Below are 19,872 nucleotides of genomic sequence, written 5' to 3'. Positions count from 1 at the left end.
TGCTAGCCACCTTGTTCCTGTCTCTCCCAATGCTCTCCATACTTCCCCAGGAATATCATCTGGTCCTACCGCTTTTCCTTTCTTTATTTTTTGAAGCGCTTGAGTCACTTCCTCGTTTGTTATTTTGGTGACCATTGCTGCTACTGTCTCCGTTGACTCTACAGGCTGTCTGTCAAATTCTTCATTTAATAAGCTGTCAAAGTACTTTCTCCATCTCGTTTTGACATCCTTTTCGTGAATTAGTATTTTATTATTTTCATCTCGGATACATCTAATCTGATTAAAATATTTTGCTTTCTTTGCTCTCTGTTTGGCTATTTTATATATCTTCTTCTTTGGCTTTTAGGTTTGAATACGCTTCTGCTTTGGCTTTTGCTACTGCTACTTTCGCTTCCTTTTTCGCCACCATATAGTTTTGAAGATCTGTGTCGGATTTGGTTTCTTGCCACTTTTTATATAATTTTCCCTTCTCTTTTATTTTTCCTTGTACTTCGTTTGACCACCACCAAGGCTCTTTATCCTCAAACTTTTTCCCTGGCGTTTTCCCAAGTATTTCAATAGCAGTCTCTCTAATACTACTGGCGCCATTTTTCTCCAAATTGTATTAGGGCTTCCTTTCATGTTCCACCATATTTTGTCTACTATTCTTTCCCTAACTAAAATACTTACAACTATAGCTTACAAAAGCTGCAGGTTTCAAATAGATACTGATTTCATATAAGTTTGATTGTATATTCGGGGACTGAAAAAAGTGGTAAGGAGAACTTTACCTATTTAGTCACATTGAAGATTGATAGGATTTTAAAAGCTAATATCTATTTATTGTTGTAGAGTCTTCTACGATGGAGATAGGATTATCAAACAGGGCGATGCAGCGGACGGTATGTACTTCGTAGAACAAGGTGAAGTGGCCATTAGTGTTTTAGACGATAGCGGTAAAGAGGTAGAGATCAATCGTATTAGTAAAGGAGGTTACTTTGGAGAGCTGGCATTGGTTACACATCGTCCTAGAGCTGCTTCTGCTTATTGCGATGGAGAAGTTAGATGTGCATGTAAGTATAATCATTGTCATATTTATTCTTCTATCTTTAAGTTTCCTAGTTAACTGAGTATGGTTTAATGCTGTCATACATTTCATGTTTTTCAAGAAAATGGATAGATCCACTATTTAAAGAGTAAAGAGTTTAGCGTTTAGTAACAGTAATAACAAACAACTGACAGGAATATCGTTCTGTCGGTTATACAGGGTGTCCAGAAACTCCCTGTGAAACGAAGACCGGAGATTCATCCGATTATTTCATTCATAGGAGATTCTGACCAATAGAAAGCTACAGAAATAAAAATTACAGCGATAATTTTTGATAATATCCCATCGTCAAGCATTACGTCAGATGCCCTTCGTTACTACGCAAAAATGAACGTTCAGTAACATTAATGACAATTAATGTTTTACAACTTGTCACAGAGAACACCAAGAAACAGGTTTAGCGAATATTCAGGTGAAGATATCAATAAAATATTAGTTAAAATGATTTAAAAAAACAGTTTTATTCATATCGAATTACACTCGATCTCTAAAATTATTATCGACTTGTTCATGTATGTGTATGTGTTTTGTCAACTAGTTAGTCAGAACTATTTTTTTTTCTTATATTTTTATCGCATATATATTATATGTGTAGTATAAAGTAAGAAATATAGTAGAACTGTCAGATTTGTAGGTTTTGATAGTTCTGCTTTGTTATAGTGCGGCGACTGATTTTTTCTTGTAATTAAATATATAATTAAAAATATTTATTGTTAGGTTGGTATATACCGTTAAATCAGGACCTATCTTATGTGCTAAAACTAATTTTAGCAGTTTTTTATTTACATTTAACCTTACAGAGGCCCTTCCTCTTTCGCATGCTTGTATTACTGTTGTTATTTTTAGTATTACTGATATTAAAAGAACAAAGTTAAACCTAAAATTAACGAAGTATACAGTTCAAAATTTTTAAAATTAAAACCTACACTCTAGTAAGGAAGTGCTTTCCAACTAAAACCTAAACCGCTTAGCACAGACGAACCGGTTTCTTCGTAATTTTGTTTTGTATAAGGATTAATTTAACATTCTCACTAGAATAATTAATCTAAAAGAGATAATATGTTTATCTTCTGTTGTGTTTTGAAGTATGGAAAGCGAAGTATTCATAATAAAGTTCAGTTTTATCGGTTACCATCAGTGTACATTTTAAGCATAAAACAACTAAATAACTTATCATCTGAGAGACAAAAACATAAAACAAGTTATCATCTGAGACAAAAACAATGGTTAAATGCTATAAAACCTCCTATAAAAATGTTAAATAACTATGTCCATATAGGCCTGGATCCCGCGTACCAAAAAATTTTTATTAATAGCAAGCTGAATTTGTTAATAGCTTAACGGTGTCTAATCGGACAAACTTTGATGTAAGGGAACACTGGAACAGGGGAAGTTTTAATTGTGGAACAGGTTACAGGTTTCGAACGTCAAACCACGAAAACGTCACGTGTATTTTGTCGGACAGAACTTCCAATTGATTTGTTACCCTTTCATTAAACTTTCATGGAAAAATCAGACCCCAACATATTTGTCGGACAAAAATTTTTTTTATCGATTGTATAAAGTTTGCTATTGAATTAACTTAAAAACAACCTGCTAGTTTTCATAATCATAAACTTATCAGGATGACACGTTCCACAATTAAAATCATGTTCCACAATTAAAACTTCCCCTTTTCCAGTGTTCGCATACATCAAAGTTTGTCCGACTAGACACCGTTAAGCTATTAACAAATTTTCAGCTTGCTATTGATCAACTTTTTTTGATATACGGGATCCAGACATATTACGCTTGGAAAACGTCTAAACCCTCAACTGTTAACTCAGACCCCTTGAAGGAAAGTGGACCTATATTATTTACTTGTACCTACCACTGTGCGTCTAGGTACCTACTATATTATTTTTACTACAAAAGCGATATTACGTAGGTAAAATTTTTTGACGTAAGAGAACTGTCAAAACATTAGAATGTGACTTATCATTATTGCCATGTTTATAATAAACATGGCAATAATGAAAAGTCACATTCTAATGTTTTGACAGTTCTCTTACGTCAAAAATTTTAACCTACGTAATATCGCTTTTGTAGTAAAAATACTATAGCAACATTTGTATTGTCTACCAACAACTTTATATGCACTCATGTTTATTTATTGACTGCTTAAAACTAAATAAAGTCGTTCAAGTACTTCTACAACTAAAAACTACACAAAATCTACAATAATATGTTCGGAAAGACAACTCAAAAAAGTGTTAACGGTAAAAAACTTAAGAAACATGTGGTGCAAATAAATAAACAAACACAATGTTTGACAGTTTGCCTCTCAAGCGTCAAAGTCTTAAAATGTCCTATATTTCTTACTTTTACTATACAGTCTATACAGTTGAGTCCGCGAGTCTTTACCCGTGCTCATCATTTAAAGCATACGAAATAAGTCGGAAATTTACTGAACGCAACGGCAAATGGATATTATTCCGATCACGGGTTATTATAAAATTTGACGTTATCAAATAAATAGAATGTCAAATTTAAGTTTTGCTTGGAAATTTTGGTGCATCATTACAGCTACATTTGAAGTAGCTTAATCAATTATTTTATTATCATTGATTAATAAATAAATAAACAGTTTATAAAAAAATTCAATAACATATTTTCTTTTTGTCATTTTATTCACTTTGGCGGAACCTTAAAGCATTCAACTGTGTCAACAATGAGGTTAGCTTTGTACGTCGTCAAAATTTATCTTAAAATACCATAAAATTTCTAACTCCAATATAAAATTAGTTGTGAAAACAACTGTTTGTATACTATAAAAAATTTCAAAATGCAAAAACTCGACAAAATAACAGCAAAAAATTCAACAAACTGACAGCCACAAAAGTAAACAAACCAAAATGCCAAAAATTGTACATAAAATATGTGAAGACATCCCCAATCGTCTTTCTTTGTACCCATCTCTTTTCATTACACTGAGTCTTAATCGTTCATAAAAATAACATGTGTTTTTACTTAAATAACAGGCGGCAGCTGATTTGTCATTAATTTCATGCGTGCAAGAGAATTATGCTAAATAAAAAGTATGTGTTTTATCTCACCAGGTATTAATGACGCACGGGTAAAGACTTGCGGACTCAACTGTACATGATTAATTTTAATTTAGAAAATGTCTTTCTCTACGCCATTGGTAATTTGATTGACAGTTTTATCGTACTTAAGTGGTTTTCTTAATTCTTATTTAGCATTAATAATAGCTTTTATTAATGCTTATTGTTGGGAATTATTTGTAATACTCTCTTAAATTGCAGTTTTGGACGTGGAAGCATTTGAACGTTTGTTGGGTCCTTGCATGGAGATCATGAAGCGCAACATTACTGACTACGAAGAACAAATGCTCAAAATATTCGGCTCAAAGCAAAACATTAGGGACATCCGATGAAGGAAGACTAGTAGCGACCACCTCTGACAATAGCCCTATTAGCTTTTTGTTTCCATTAGATGTCAGCAAGTAACAATCTACTGTTCGGCATGAAGGATGCAAACCAAATAAAATCAAACATCTGGGGCTGTAAGTTTTGTAACCTTATTCGGAGGATGGAATAGTCTAGTCATTGTATATAAGTAATAACACTTAAAAAACTATGTTATGAATCTTGGTACCAAGTCCCTCGTGCTTTATTGTTCGGTGTAGGACAACGGGTTATCTGCTGGTAAGAAAACCTGTTGAAACAACATAATTTTATCAGCCATTTTCGATGTTGTGAATTTTCTCTGCCTATGTGTGAATCCCGGTTGACTGTAAATGTTATCTTTTTTTTGTTTTTTAGGGTGACTATACAGAGTTACCTTATCCAACACACAATCTTAGATAAGTTGTAATATTACAGATATTATTTATTTTTATTTTGTTGATTTTGTAGGTATTATTTATATACACGGCACTGGTCGTGTCTAGGATTCTGGCAAGATTAGAGAAAATTATTTTAAAATATAGATATAATAATAAATTGCTCCGGCTCTAAAGCTGGTCTATTAGTAAACTGGTAGCTGGGTATATTTACACAAGTTGAGTATTCGAACTGAGCTGTAGAAAGAAATTGCAGGAAAGAGTGTTAAGGGATGAATATTTAATAAAAAAAGCTCAATGTGATAAAGCAATAGTACTTTATATAATCAATTGCGTTGTATGAAATTCAAATGGGTTTCGGTTATATTTATTTTTTTTTATAAAAAATCGATGCATGTTGAAACGAGGTACAAAGATAATGTAATTGTGTATTATTAGCATGTGACTTTTTGTGTAATAACTGTAGATATTCTGGTTATTTGTTCCTAATGCAATAAGACAGGTGTTAAAAGAGACTAAGAATTCTTGAAGTTGTTCTGGTAACAATTTATTTTGTGTTTTTTTTTAGTCTTTTAGCTTTTTCATTTAAGTTAATGATTTTTGGTATTGGTAAAATTCTATTAGTAGGTAAACTGAAGTATCAGCTTTTCATCTCAACAACAAGCTGGCAAACAGAGAATTGCGAGTGTATTTTAATAACAAGCTGTTGAAACACAATAAATACCCGAAATACCTTGGAGTTACTCTAGACAGAACGTTCACATTCAGAGAACACCTGACGAGAACAGCAGCAAAATTGAAAACACGTAACAATATAATACAGAAACTCTGCGGCACTACATGGGGGTCCACAGCATCAACTTTAAGATCCTCTGCTCTTGGCCTGATATATCCGGTGGCAGAATACTGTGCACCAGTGTGGCTAAATAGCAGGCATACCCACCTGGTCGACACTCAACTAAACAGTGCTATGCATATGATAACAGGCACAATTAAGCCCACCCCTACAATGTGGCTACCTACCCTTAGTAATATAGCAACACCCAACTTAGGCCGCGAACATGCATTGGTTAAAGAATATAACAAAATAATGGACAGTCGCCAGCTTCTAGTCCACAACGACATCCCCGATATTCTTGAAAACCGTCTCCGATCCAGGTTACCCCCTCTACAACCTGCTCAAGCGCTGCAGCAATCCAACTTTGACTTAAATACCCGATGGAGAGAAAATTAAGAAAGTAGACAGATCCGCATTACCATAGTCTACCGGACATCACAGAAAAACCTGGCGAATTTGAACGTCCCCGTAAGATTTGAGCAGCCCTTAATCGAATTCAAACAAATTGTGGAAGATTCGCCGACTCCCTCTACAGATGGGGTAAACTTCCCTCGCCTTCTTGTGACTGCGGCGCTGCAAGACAGACGATCAGTCACATTGTTCAGGACTACCCACGCAGAGCATACACAGGCGACCCTATAGACTTTGTAATGGCAACCGAAGGGTCAATCGAATATATAAAAAAACTGGACATCTGTTTGTGATGCATTGTATAATGCATAAATCTAAATATATATTCTTTGATGTACTTATGTCATACGCTAAATAAAAAAATAAATAAGTAGGTAAAAAGCTATTGGTAAAATGATTTGACTTTGTAATGATATGCCTTCAGCACATCGACAGCAGAGAACCGTTCGCGTCTCGACATCCGCGCCCGATACCTCACTCATTTCCACTTCTTCTCCGAAGCATTCGAGGTAGGGCAGCCTAGAGCCTATTTAAGGAGACTACCGGACGAGGATAAGCAGTCTTGCGGCGACAAGTCTTAGACTCCCTGACCAACTAGAACTACCCGTCACAACATCTTCTGTATAGAGATGTTGGCAACCACATTGGCCCATCTTATTCTATACACAGCAGCTCAAAATAGATCTTCTTCTTCTTCTTAGCCTTCTATCGTCCACGTTTGGACAGAGGCCTCTCCCAACTCCTTCCATCGGTCTCTATCCTGAGCAACATATTTCCAATTCGTTCCGGCTACCCTTTTTATATCATCAACCCACCTCATCTGTGGTCTTTCTCTCGGTCGTTTACTTTGGTAGGGTCTCCAATGGTGTACTGTTGCATTCCAACGTTGGTATTTTTGTCTAGCAGTGTGGCCTGCGAAGCTCCATTTAAGTTTGGCAACTTTTGTTATGGCCTCGACTTTTGTTTTTGAACTTACCCAGTCGTTCCTCTTTTTATCTGACAGTCGTATACCTAACATTGCTCTTTCCATTGCTCTTTCTTTTGTGGCTAGTTTATTCATATTTGCCTTGGTTAGGGTCCAGGTTTGACATCCATATGTCATGATAGGAAGGATGCACTGGTTGAACACTTTGCTCCTCAAATATTGGGGTATTTTGCGGTTCTTAAGTATCCAACTAAGTTTTCCAAATCCTGCTCATGCTAGTCTTGCTCTCCTAGTAATTTCCGCACTTTGGTTCTCTTTGTCAAGTTTCAGGATTTGGCCTAGGTAGATATATTCCTGGACTTTTTCTATCTCACTGCCATTTATAGTTATACGTCTGGGGTCATACGTGTTTGTCATTATTTTGTTTTTCTCATGTTCATTTTCAGGCCGACGTATTGGGAGCTGCCTGCGAGTTCCTCCATCATCATTTGCAGTTCCTCGAATGAGCTCGCTATAATCACAATGTCGTCAGCGAATCTGAGGTGGTTTAGCTTCTTGCCATTAACGTTAATGCCATAGGTTGACCAATTTGTCGTTTTGAAGACGTCTTCTAGGGCTAGGTTGAAAAGCTTTGGCGATATTACGTCTCCTTGTCTCACGCCTCTCTTAATGGGGATGGGATTTGTATTTTCGTCTAGTTGTACTGTCATAGTTGCATTTTCATATATTATGTATATTATGTATTAGCTGTCTATATCTCGAATCTATTCTACAATTATTAATAGCTTGTCCTATGGCCCACATCTCGATACTATTAAACGCCTTTTCATAGTCTACGAAGGCAAGAAATACGGGTAGTTGGTATTCATTTGCCTTCTCTATCAATGTTCTCATTGTCAGCAGATGGTCTGATGTACTATATCCTTTGCGGAAGCCAGCCTGTTCCACTGGTTGGTAACTGTCCATTTTGTAGGTCAACCGGTTTTTAATAATTCTCATAAATAGTTTGTATACTTGACTGAGCAACGATATAGGTCTATAATTCTCTAGGTCACATTTGTCCCCTTTTTTGTGTAAAAGTATTACTAGATTTTCGTTCCAGTCTTTAGGGATCTTGCTGTTATGGAGACATTTATTAAATAGGATGTGGACTGTTACTGTTTTGCTTGTTTTCAAAATAGATCAGGTGACGTTAAACCAGTCCACTTCCTAAGATTGGTCAGCCAGGATATACGTCTACAACCAGTGCCTCTCTGGCCCTCAATCTTGCCTTGCAGAATCAACTGTAGAAGTCGGTATTTATTATTACGCATAATGTGGCTAAAGTAGACCAATTTTCTGTTCCTTACGGTGTTAATCATTACGGAGAATAGTTATGTTAGTTGTGTGGTGTGTATATGAGACCCTCAACAACGTCGGCAGCACGACATTTCAAACGCCTCTAATCGTTTTATGATAGGAGGATGAGGACACTAAACACAGCCTTTAAAATTCGGCAATCCTGATTCATCCACTGTTAATCATGCTGCCATATTTGATCGCTAGTCTCACGTCACTAGGATATATATTGAAACATCCCTTTTATGCCTTGTCTAATCTCGGCTCGGCTCTAGGATCTATCGCCGATAGTAAACACCAAATTAAAGATAAAACTTTATTTCTCTAACTACACTCTATACCCGGGAGACCTTAAATGTCTACTTAATTACGTAGCTTTACTGTCCGATTCGTTTGACGGTTGAATTGATAAGCATATGATGATGAGACTACATGTTAACTGTTCGAATTGACTCGACTGAATGTATTTTTATAGCCACATCTTGACTGTTTGAACTGACTCGAAGGAATGATTCTAATGTATACTCTTTCTTAGCGGCAAGATGAATTGGGTCAACCCACGCGTCTGACAAACAAAGGATTTTATTTAGTCAGCAAACTTAATATGGAATTGCCCAAATTATTGTTTACGATTTGCAATTAGTTAACGAAATTAGTAGCCCGCACATGTGTAAATATAATAACAAATTGAGTTCATGTGATATACGGGGTGATAAATACTGTTTAATATCGGATATGAATCATGAATATTTGAGATTAAACAGCATGCTGCTAATATTTGGCTCTGAGGGTGGACAACTGGAGAAGAGCAGCTAGAGACAGAGATACTTAGAGGCGGATGCTGGGAAAGGCCAGGGCCCGACTTGGGCTGTAGCGCCGTAGGAGACAATATTTGGCTCTAGGAAAGCCAGTCACAGCCAATATTCTGCATTATATGTTAAACATCTATGTCTTTTCACATGTAAACGATTCAGACAAATACAACATTTAACCTAGTTCAATGGTGATCTTAGATTTCGACTGGGCTGTATTTGTGTCATATTGTTAAACGGATTTTTAAATTGGTCTCTTCCTATTATTAATGCAATGGCAATCCTTATTTCAATTGTTCCATTCCTAATCAAACTGAACCTAATTTGAGCACCGATCGGATCGCGTGGGAGTGAAAAAATCTTGAAGACCGAGGATGTACCACCAAGTAGGCATGTGAGACAGTGTAATACTTCAAACGTCATTTACAGAACGCCAACTGCCAAACCTCTAAGTAAACGGGCAAACGTCATTCATCAACTGTCATACGTCAACTGCCAACCATCGGGTCATTCTTTCTCTATGTCTAAATCTAATTTGTCAAATGTTTACTTTCAGCTTTAGTGTTATCCATCATACCCATAGTGTGTCATATTGTTAAACGGATTTTTAAATTGGTCCCTTCCTATTATTAATGCAATGGCAATTCTTATTTTAATTGTTCCATTCTTAATCAAACTGAACCTAATTTGAGCAAGGATCGGATCGCTTGGCAGTTAAAAAATCTTGAAGACCGTTTATGTACCACCAAGTAGGCATGTGAGACAGTGTAATACTTTATATAGAACGCCCTGGCAAACCTCATAAGTTAACGGGCAAACCTCATTCATCAACTGTCATACGTCAACTGCCAACCATCGGGTCATTCTTTCTCTATGTCTAAATCTAATTTGTCAAATATTTACTTTCAGCTTTAGTGTCATCCATCATACCCACTTCCGTCGATGAAAAAGTGTCTACTCTCTGGTTGTCAAAAGTTATTCATGGCTCTCAGCTCGAGCAATGGATAGTATTAATGGAAATAAGCCTCTGGATGAGTCACTGATATGAATTGTATAATTATGTATTGTTAAAGGCAAATATAACCAGTGTTGACATATAGATCGGAGACATGGACCATCTCCAAGGCAGATGAAAACCTGCTTATATTTGAACGAAGAATCCTGAGAGGAATATTCGGTTGCATCTGTGAAAGTGGTATTTGGAGGAGGAGGTACAACTACGAGGTATACCACAGATATAAACATTTGGTGGTAAAGACGTAGTATCTCTTATAAGAATAGGAAGACTAAGATGGACAGGACATCTAACAAGATCACAGTATAACAACCCTCCTAGAAGAATCCTTATGTCACAACCTGTGGGAAGTAGAAATAGGGGTAGACCAAAACTTAGAGGGAAGGATGGTGTAGATGAGGATGGGAGAAAAATAGCAAAAATAGCAAACTGGCAACGTTTGGCAATGGATAGGACTGACTGGCGTAATAGACTTGGGAAGGTCGAGGCTCTTTCATAGGGCTGTAGCACCATTGATGATGATGGTTGTTAAAGGCGATGAACAAGCTTCTCCTTGATGTACCTATCCGTGACGAATGTTGTCGATCATCATGGCAATCTTTATCTTTATCTTCTGTAGAAGCGCGGAAAAGCTGTATAGATATTGTGTTAAACCAGGTTCTGAGGTTCTTTAACCAGGGTCCAGGATGTTCTGTTTCTTCCTGCACCTCGCATTAAATGCCTCGCTATTCATAACATGCATCGATTTGTATTTTATTTTTCATTTTTTGGCACTTTAATCATATGTTAAATTTACTGCTTCGTTAATGTCAGTGCTTTCGTGAGTTTCAGTCTCTGTAATGTTCTATGCCACGACCAAATCTTCTTATATTTTGTGTTTGTGGGTACTGTTCTTAGAAATTTCAAGACGACGGGATATTTCGCGTTCGCAGTCTCTATTTTCTGATATAATAATGGCCAGCTAGAAAGAGCCAACGATGCGCATGATTCTTGATAGTCGTACATTTTTTGCTTTGGTTTCTTACCTGTCATTTTTGTCTTAAAACGTTCTTGGGGCCGAACATTACTTCGATTTCATGGATTAGTTCTTATAGCACTCCTCAGCCGACTCTACCGTCCCATATACATACAATTCTTAGAATTTAGCGCTTTAATATTTGTAGTTTTTTTTTCTCCCATGTTTCAAATCCTGTTTCAAATCCAATGGTCTAATTGTAGTATTACATTTATAATTTTTAAATTGCTTAATCCATATTCAGGTTTTAATATTCCCCGAAGTCCGAAATAGGGCAATAAATCACGAAATATGTATAATTAAAACCAATTTTTCCTGCTGCAGAATTTCCTTTATTTGATTTTTAAAATATATGGATATCGTGCCAAAAAATAACCTCCAATTTCAATACATAATTAAACATGTTGAAAAAAAGTAACACAAATGAAATTGACTTTATTTTAACTTACTTCTGCATAAAATTCTTTATGTATTACTCTTCAAGAATAGGAATGAGTTTCGAAATTTTGACGAGTGGCGCAGAGAGCAAACAAGAGAAAGTATTCGAAAAGAAAGAGTTGCGTGAACACCGGGACTCGCCTACGTGATTTTAAGGCTCTATGCACATTTGCTTGTGTTCAAGCTGCGCGCCCGCTGCTAGCAAGCTGCGGGCGATCGCTGGCGATTCAGTAGTACATGAGTTGAATTTATTCACTGCACAGTCGCGTGCACGCCGCGGGTCAGCTCAATGTGCAGTGAATAAATTTAACTCATGCACTGCTGAACCGCCAGCGATCGCCTGCAGCTTGCTTGCGGCGTGCACGTGGCTTGAAAACACACAAATGTGCATCGCGCCTTAAATGTAGTTCACTCGTTTACAGTGCGAGTTTAACTTCTCCTACTAAGATAATTTCTGGTTATTTTGCTACGCATCAAGTGGACGAATTTTCAAAGTCATTCCTAGCTTTGACTAAGTGTATCTACTTTATACTTTTAAATTGTTGCTCAATTAGTTATAACAATCAAAAACTATAATCGCTATGAGTTTTAGATAAACAATTTTAGTAGTATTGCTTTATTGGTAATTCATGTGCAATATTTAGACCTAAATAATAAAATCTGTGCCTAATAAAAAAATTTCGGGAATAAAATTAATAAATACTACAATAATTTTCCATCATTAATTTAATAGTCCTGGATCCCGTGTACCAAAGAAAACTAAAAATTTGTTTATAGCTTAACGGTGTCAATTAGCACAAACTTTGATGTATGTGAACACTGGAACAGGGGAAGCTTTAATTGCGGAACGTGATAGACGTGTCATCCTGGCAAGTTTATGATTGTGAAAACTAGCAGGTTGTTTTTAAGTGTATTCAATAGCCAACATTATAATATAACGTTGGCTATTGAATGAACTTAAAAAGAACCTACTAGTTTTCACAGTCATAAACTTGTCAGGATGACTATCACGTTCCACAATTAAAGCTTCCCCTGTTCCAGCGTTCCCGTACATCAAAGTTTGTCCGACTCGGCACCGTTAGTCTATGAACAAATTTTCAGCTTGCTATTAATAAACTTTTTTGATACGCGGGATCCAGGACCATAACTTAAGAGCAATTATAGTGAAACGAACTGCCATAATTTTATTGTTTTTAATTTTGTTGTTGTTTTTAAATATTTATTATTATAATTTTGTGTTATGAACTATTGCTAGGGACTTAGCAAAAATTTTAAAGTAATTTAAAAAGCAACGTCCATTATACTTTTTTTAGGAAGAAGTCCGTTTCCTAAGCGAGTATTATTATTTTTAGTTAACTCTAGTCCACTATAGGAATCTCTTGTACAATTACTGAAGAAAAAACTCTGTATACTCACTCTCAAAAAGTGGTTACACTGTTTCCTGTTTTTATTTATTGAATTCCTTTAACTAAATAAACATGTAATGAATCTCGACGTTATTGTTATGTTCCTTGCAAAACATTTAGTTTTACTGAAATATTTAATGCTATGGTGGAATTTCTGGATGTCAAGGCAAGTTGCTATTAAACTGAGAATTAATATTAATTATAATTATTAAGCTGAGAATTAAACTAACGCTTGGACAAAAAAGCAGGCCCCACGTTGGGCGCCAGTTATAACAAATTTGAATACTTACTCTGAAAGGGGTTGGGGACTAATTGATACAATCAGATAGGGGATTGATATGGGGCTTTATGAAAGGTAGTGCATGCACCCAATCGTACTTATTTACACTTATATTTAAATATAATACAAATGTCTGGGAATCTACAACAGACTGTTTAAAAACTATCAACTTTATCATAATCACCGGTCTGTCTATATCGAACAAATAAAGTGAATGCTGGTGAAGACGAGGTAACTTTTTTACGTTTTGCGCACCTTTCACACAATACGACTTTGGTCGTTACGGCAAGAGGTCGTATGACCGTTTGTCGTACTCATCTTGCTTTCACACGTTACGGCAGTTTTCATCTTATTGTCGCAGAGAGCACAGGGCGTACAATCAATAGGGAAAATGTCAAAAGTATAATAATTACAATTTGTAAAATTAATAATAATAAAAATAAATAAATATAATAAGTTGTATTAATGTTCGAAGACACACCGAAAGGTGCCTTTTGCTCATTAAGGAGCTACAGGTTAAAAAAAGAAACAAAAAGATCTCTATGAAGACTTTGGCTGCCTTCCAAAAAAAAATTCTATTTAAATAAATATAGTTCAGGTTTATAACACAATTGGAGATCCATAATCTACGTGTTTACTATGGCCTTTTTCATTGATACTGTGGCATTTTGGTACATACTATCAATAAAGTATAATTCTCATATTGCAACAAAATTACTGGAAATATAATAATATGGATATTTATTCATACTTTTCATCTAAAAATATTTTGTATCTATAAAATAGACGAATAATTACGTAAAATCTATTAGAAATCACCATAGCATTAATATTTTCGATTTAACTTACTTTAGTACAAAGATATAATACAACAATGTTGTAAATTTTTAAAGCGAGACATTTTCAAAATCTTTTAGTTAACGGTTAATTTTTACTTTAGATTTTTACGTGTACTGCGCCATGTAGTTTATATTTTGATAGATACTGATTGCATGATCATTACAAAATAAAATATGTATGTATATGATACTAATCAGTAGCATTTTATAGGATTAGTTGGATTAGCAAATGGATTAGTTGTTCTCAAAAGGCAGAATTGTCTATTCCAGCGGTTCTCAATCTGTGGTACATGTACCACTGGTGGTACATATCATCATTTGCGGTGGTACACAAAACACAAAAAAATCAAAATAGTAGTACATAGTGAGTCTTGTTAATACAATCTAAAAATATAGGTGGTACAAAAAATTTTAAAAATAACTGTAGGTGGTACATGACTCAAAACGTTTGAGAACCGCTGGTCTATTCTATATTAAGAGAAAAATATCAAAGTGATTATTGATGCTATTACTATTAGTATTATTATATTCAAAGATATATCCCAATACAGCTATGTTTTTTTTAGAAAATGGGATAGTCTGAATTACACAAGGCGTAAATAATACATTACGAGTAAATCTCTTAGATGATTTTGAGAACGTCTCACTTTTTATTCAGTTTCAATTATTATACCTTTTATTGTGTTCTGTTTACTTTGTGAATTGGAAAAAATAAAGTTAAACTTAATTGTTCGGTCACATGGTAAAGAATAAAATTTTAGAAGATTAGATAATTTTTGGACCATATGTAGACGTTGTGAAGTTGTTCGATTAATCAGTAGTTCGGTTAAAGAATTCAATGTGCACGGTTAAGTCAAAATATTAAGTGAAACGTACGTCGATGGTAATATCATTGACACTGTCAATGTAAGAATTAGGAAATGGCCATTATTGGCGAACGTATTTTATAAAGTTATATTGTACATTTTCATATATAATATAATAATATAACTGTATATAATAAATTTAACGCAATATAAATTATAAATTTCAATAAACACAACAAATGCGTTAATGTCACTGTCATTGAAATTTGATAAACGTCAAAATTCATGGTAAACAAGGTATCAAGGACATGCCATGCCGTATTGTTGATCCTTGTTTAACTTATTGTGGTTTCTATGGACAAGCGGTTTAATTTTGCGATACTAATTTCTAGAGTAAAAAAGAGACCTAGTATAAAAAGTAATTCGTTAATAATTTCATGCATGTGCAAAGATACAATGGAAGAACTATACCATGTTTTTGCTTTTTAGCACGTGCACTGTGAACTAAATCAATAATGTATTAATACATATGGTTCAAAATTTGTCTTTTCGAACATTTTAAAACGAACTAAAATATTGAGAAGTAAATACGTCTAAGGCTGAATATTAAATATTTATAAATGTAATATAAAAATTGATATAATGAAATATTGGGGTATTTATTATCACTGAATATTACCTAACGTTTACGAAAAATTGGTCATTTTGATACAGTTATCTGCTTAGATCCGTTTACTAAGATGTTAGAGCGCTAGAAATCAGATTTGGATCCTTATAGCGCGTTTATTACTTTCTTATGATTAGGAAAAGAAAAATATTTATCGTATAGGACCTTACCATTCATAGTTATAGGTGAATATATCCGCCTAAAATACAGAATTTAAAATATTAAAATACAACAAAACATAGAGTTAGGCACATCAAAGAAACATGAAACGTAGATCACGTTTCATGGAAATAAAATACTGCTAAATAAATAAACGTCCGGCGATTTATGAAACTCTCTCCGAAAATAAAAATGTTTTATGAGCATGAATCACACTCGTTTCATTGGTAGGCGGACTTCAAGATTTGTTTAGCCGTGTTTTATTTTCATGAAACGTGTTTTACGTTCATGTTTTACGTTTCATGTTTCGTTGGTGTGCGGCTTGCCTAAGAAAACAATATTAGATGAATATTGGTAGAAATTTTCTTGGTAATCAAATTATGTAAATCAAAGCATTACATACTAGGTAGGTTTATTTTACATTTTGCAAATAGGTAGGTACCTAACTATGTAATTTTTTATTACGATACTGAAACATTTAGAATTACGTACCTGTTGCTTTTAAAAACTATTTAAAAAGTCACTACAATTTTAATCTTGGTTTTTTCTCTGCCCTCACAACAATAAAAACTAATATAGTATACACAACATTTGTTTACTCATAACCGACATATTGAACAATTATTGACAGTTCATTGTAATTAACCAATCAGAGCACGTTTAACGTTTCAGCTGCGCCCAGGACCAAGACTTTTGATGAATTCGCGCATATATAAATTTACTCCCAACGCGCCTAAAGAAGTATAACTTCAAAAAATACGCGAATTACACGCATTGTTTTTGTTTGCTTGAGTTTATCAGGATCTGTTCAAGTATGCTCCTTATTTCAGCTGTGAATATATTATAATGATGTGCATTAAAGAGAACTTAAAAATTCATGTAAGCAGTAAATCCATAACATAAGAATAAATGAACTTATTTTATATATTCTTCATTATTGTAGCTTTCACTTCTACTGTTGACATAGGCCTCTTTCAGTTTCTCCTAATATTTTATATTTTTGGTTGCTTTAATATATTGTCTGTTATTTTTTTTTGTATCATCGATGCATCAGTTCAGTGACCGTCTTACGTCATTACAGAATTTTTCTAATCTAGAATAAGTCTTGCTCGATTAGTGAGTGTCCTAATTCTATTTATTATCATTGACATGTAAGTGGTCTGAAATCTCTCTAGAAAAAAAATGAAGTGTTGGTTACTGGTGAGGTTCTATATTGCACCAATATGTTTTTAAAGTACATGATTAAATAATATAGGTATATTATCTATATTTTATTTGGAAAAAATCGGTATTATGCTGTTAAAGCCCTTATTTTTTATTTGAGACCTTTGAGATTTGAGCTGGTTATCAAACTCAAACGGTTATTGTCGACCACCAACGCATTGGAGTGACGATTTAGAAAAAATTGCTGGGAGCTGGATGAAGAAAGCTAGAACCGAGAGACTTAAAGGAGACCTTTGTTTAACAGTCAGCAGTAACGACTATTTTGATGAATTTGATAACCTGTAACATCTCTCCATTTGGATTTACAGCGTTAGCAGATACAGTTTGCCTCCAAAGCTGAAAAATGAGTGGTTTCAATTGAAGCTGTGGAATTCATTTTATCAAATTTAAATGTGAGTGGATGTCTTGGCGCCCAAACCTGGGATGACGTGGATCACTCTGTTGTTTCTTCTTTTCGATCTCGGAAACTACTTTTCTTTGGATATTGGGATGAGCAACTCATTTTGTTAAACGTGATGAGTTTGAGGAAAACGGGCCCAAACTGGAGTTGAGTTTTCTGTTGCAAAGCCTTGGCTAAGCTTCCCAACTTACGCAAGTTATCATACGCTACTAACTCTCAAGGAAAATTTTATGATTTCGTTGTGGCTTTTATTAAATTTAAGTATCGTATGCATCAGTTAAGTTAATGTAAGACACCATTTATTTTTCCTCTACTTATAGCCATTTTCGACATGCTGTACAAGGTTTAAGATTGTATTGCAGAAAGACTTTCAGATCTAGAGCCATCCTACTCCGGTATTATTTATTGATCAATAGTGACAGAGATTCTGTTGATTATCATCCATTCAAAAACTTTGGCTTCGGTTGGCGCTTTGCTTATCTTTAAAAGGATTTGTACTATTCTAGATTTGTGCCATATCTTAGCAATTTTAAAATTAATTTCGTATAATTAAAAAAAAACGTTGACATTTACCCATATGAATTGCATTGATAAAAGTACCAACTTAAAATTTAAAGTCCACATTAACTGATTATGAGCGTAAAATCCAGCTCATCTTGCTGTGTATTAATACCAAATACTATTGACTGTAAACTGTAATACATACAACTCTTGATATTTCCCATTAATTTTGAGGAAGCAAAAAAATAGCGCCATCTAGCGGTACGAGTAGGACAACCAGAGCAATCTAACCTTACATTTATAAAATTGCTTTATTATTGTTTTTGTATAAGTGTTTGAACTATTTTTATTTTAATTTAATTTAGCAAATTAGCTTGTTATTCAAAAATTTATAAAATTAAATTTGAATGTTTACGTCAAATTTTACGTTGTCAAAACGTAGTTCAACTCAAGCTGACAGTGGCGCTAGTGGCAACGTGCTTCCAGATTTCTGTGGGAGTTGGATGTATTACAGTCAATAGTATTTGTTAATACTCAAACGATAAACGACTTATCTTCTTCAAAAAACACAAAAGCTGTTTGCCTTAAACTACTAGGTACTATTAAAAGACATTTTAGATGACAAACGAGAACGGTTTTACATGATGAACGAGAAATTTGTTTTCATGTAACGCCATCTACATATGTAAAGCCACATTAATGTCAGACCACCCTTGTATTGCAATATACAATAATACACAATGCATTGAACTGGAAAACAGATAACTTAATCAAAATGACTTTTGTAAATGAAGATCGCTGTATACAGTTTGTCTCAGAATATGTATAAACAATATTGTTGCTATAAACGATATATTTGATTTTATTTACCTAAAAATGCAATAGAATTAATAACACAATTTATGAATTATTACATATTGCTGAGATAATCTGTATTACGTACGCTTTGAATGTAATAAAAGATATTTAGCTTGTATTCTAAAATATAGAATCCAGACTGATACTACTTTATTTAATTCTGTGGGAATTTGAATCAAGTAACTCTTCGAAGTTGCACATATCATTTCAGTTCAGGTAAATGATATCTAGCCGATAAAGAAATATTTGTAGTATTTTTAAAATACGTTCAAATAAAAAAGAACATGAATTTATCTTGCAGAATTTGTTAGACTTGATTCCTTGAACATTTTTCGTAATGTAAATAAATCATAAGTTTACTTCATTCGTTTGCTATTGAAATGAACGAGTAGAAACCAATACATTAGTGATTTCTTTTATTCTGTTATTATTTTGTTTATAAATTTTTCTTTTATCAGATTATTAAATGAATGTTGGAGTTTGTGTTTATTTTGTATTTCTATTTCCATTTATTTTAAACGATTGGGAAAAATTACTTCATGATATTAAAATAATTTGTTCAGTACTATGTTATGAAATAAAAATCAAACATTATAGGAAAATATGTAGGCAAATAATTAAAAAACTTTCTACTGGTTATTTTAATTAGTTTTGGAAAATATTTGTTTTTTTTTGCGATTAAAAGACAAAAAAATAATCAAGAAATAAGTAACAAGAATTTCGTGAAAATTAATTTTTTTCTTACTGAGTTGCGCTAAATGTAGGCAACTATCAGTTATTGGTTGCAGTGTTGCCAAAGTTTCAATTTTTCCTTAAACTAGTGTTACAAAACTGTCTTTTCTATGATCTTTTAGGCACTAATGTTTAGTTTTAGTTGCCTTTATTTATTTTTAATAAGTTACTTCTAAACAAATGAAAAACACTGAATTTATATTTTTTATTTTACAAACTACGATATCTAATTTATTTATTACACTAAATCTAATACTTTATCTACATAATTACAAAT

At 33.9% G+C, this 19,872-nt stretch overlaps 1 protein-coding gene across 2 annotated transcripts in view; it reads left to right on the top strand.

Annotated features, from left to right (window-relative positions):
* LOC114333064 (cAMP-dependent protein kinase type II regulatory subunit) overlaps positions 1-19,344 on the top strand; it is a 358,330-nt gene extending 338,986 nt beyond the window's left edge. For both annotated transcript variants that reach the window (XM_050654336.1, XM_050654337.1), the window contains exons 4-5: positions 832-1,052; positions 4,393-19,344. In XM_050654336.1, coding sequence (XP_050510293.1) covers positions 832-1,052; positions 4,393-4,523 — 352 coding nt within the window. In that variant the 3' untranslated portion in view covers positions 4,524-19,344. The remainder of the gene's footprint in view (positions 1-831; positions 1,053-4,392) is intronic.
* Positions 19,345-19,872: the final 528 nt, after the last annotated feature.

This window comes from Diabrotica virgifera, chromosome 6 (assembly GCF_917563875.1).
Source record: "Diabrotica virgifera virgifera chromosome 6, PGI_DIABVI_V3a".
Taxonomy (NCBI): Eukaryota; Metazoa; Arthropoda; class Insecta; order Coleoptera; family Chrysomelidae; genus Diabrotica; species Diabrotica virgifera.
The sequence above is the reverse complement of the archived record's forward strand: the minus strand, read 5'-3'. Positions and strand labels throughout refer to the sequence as shown.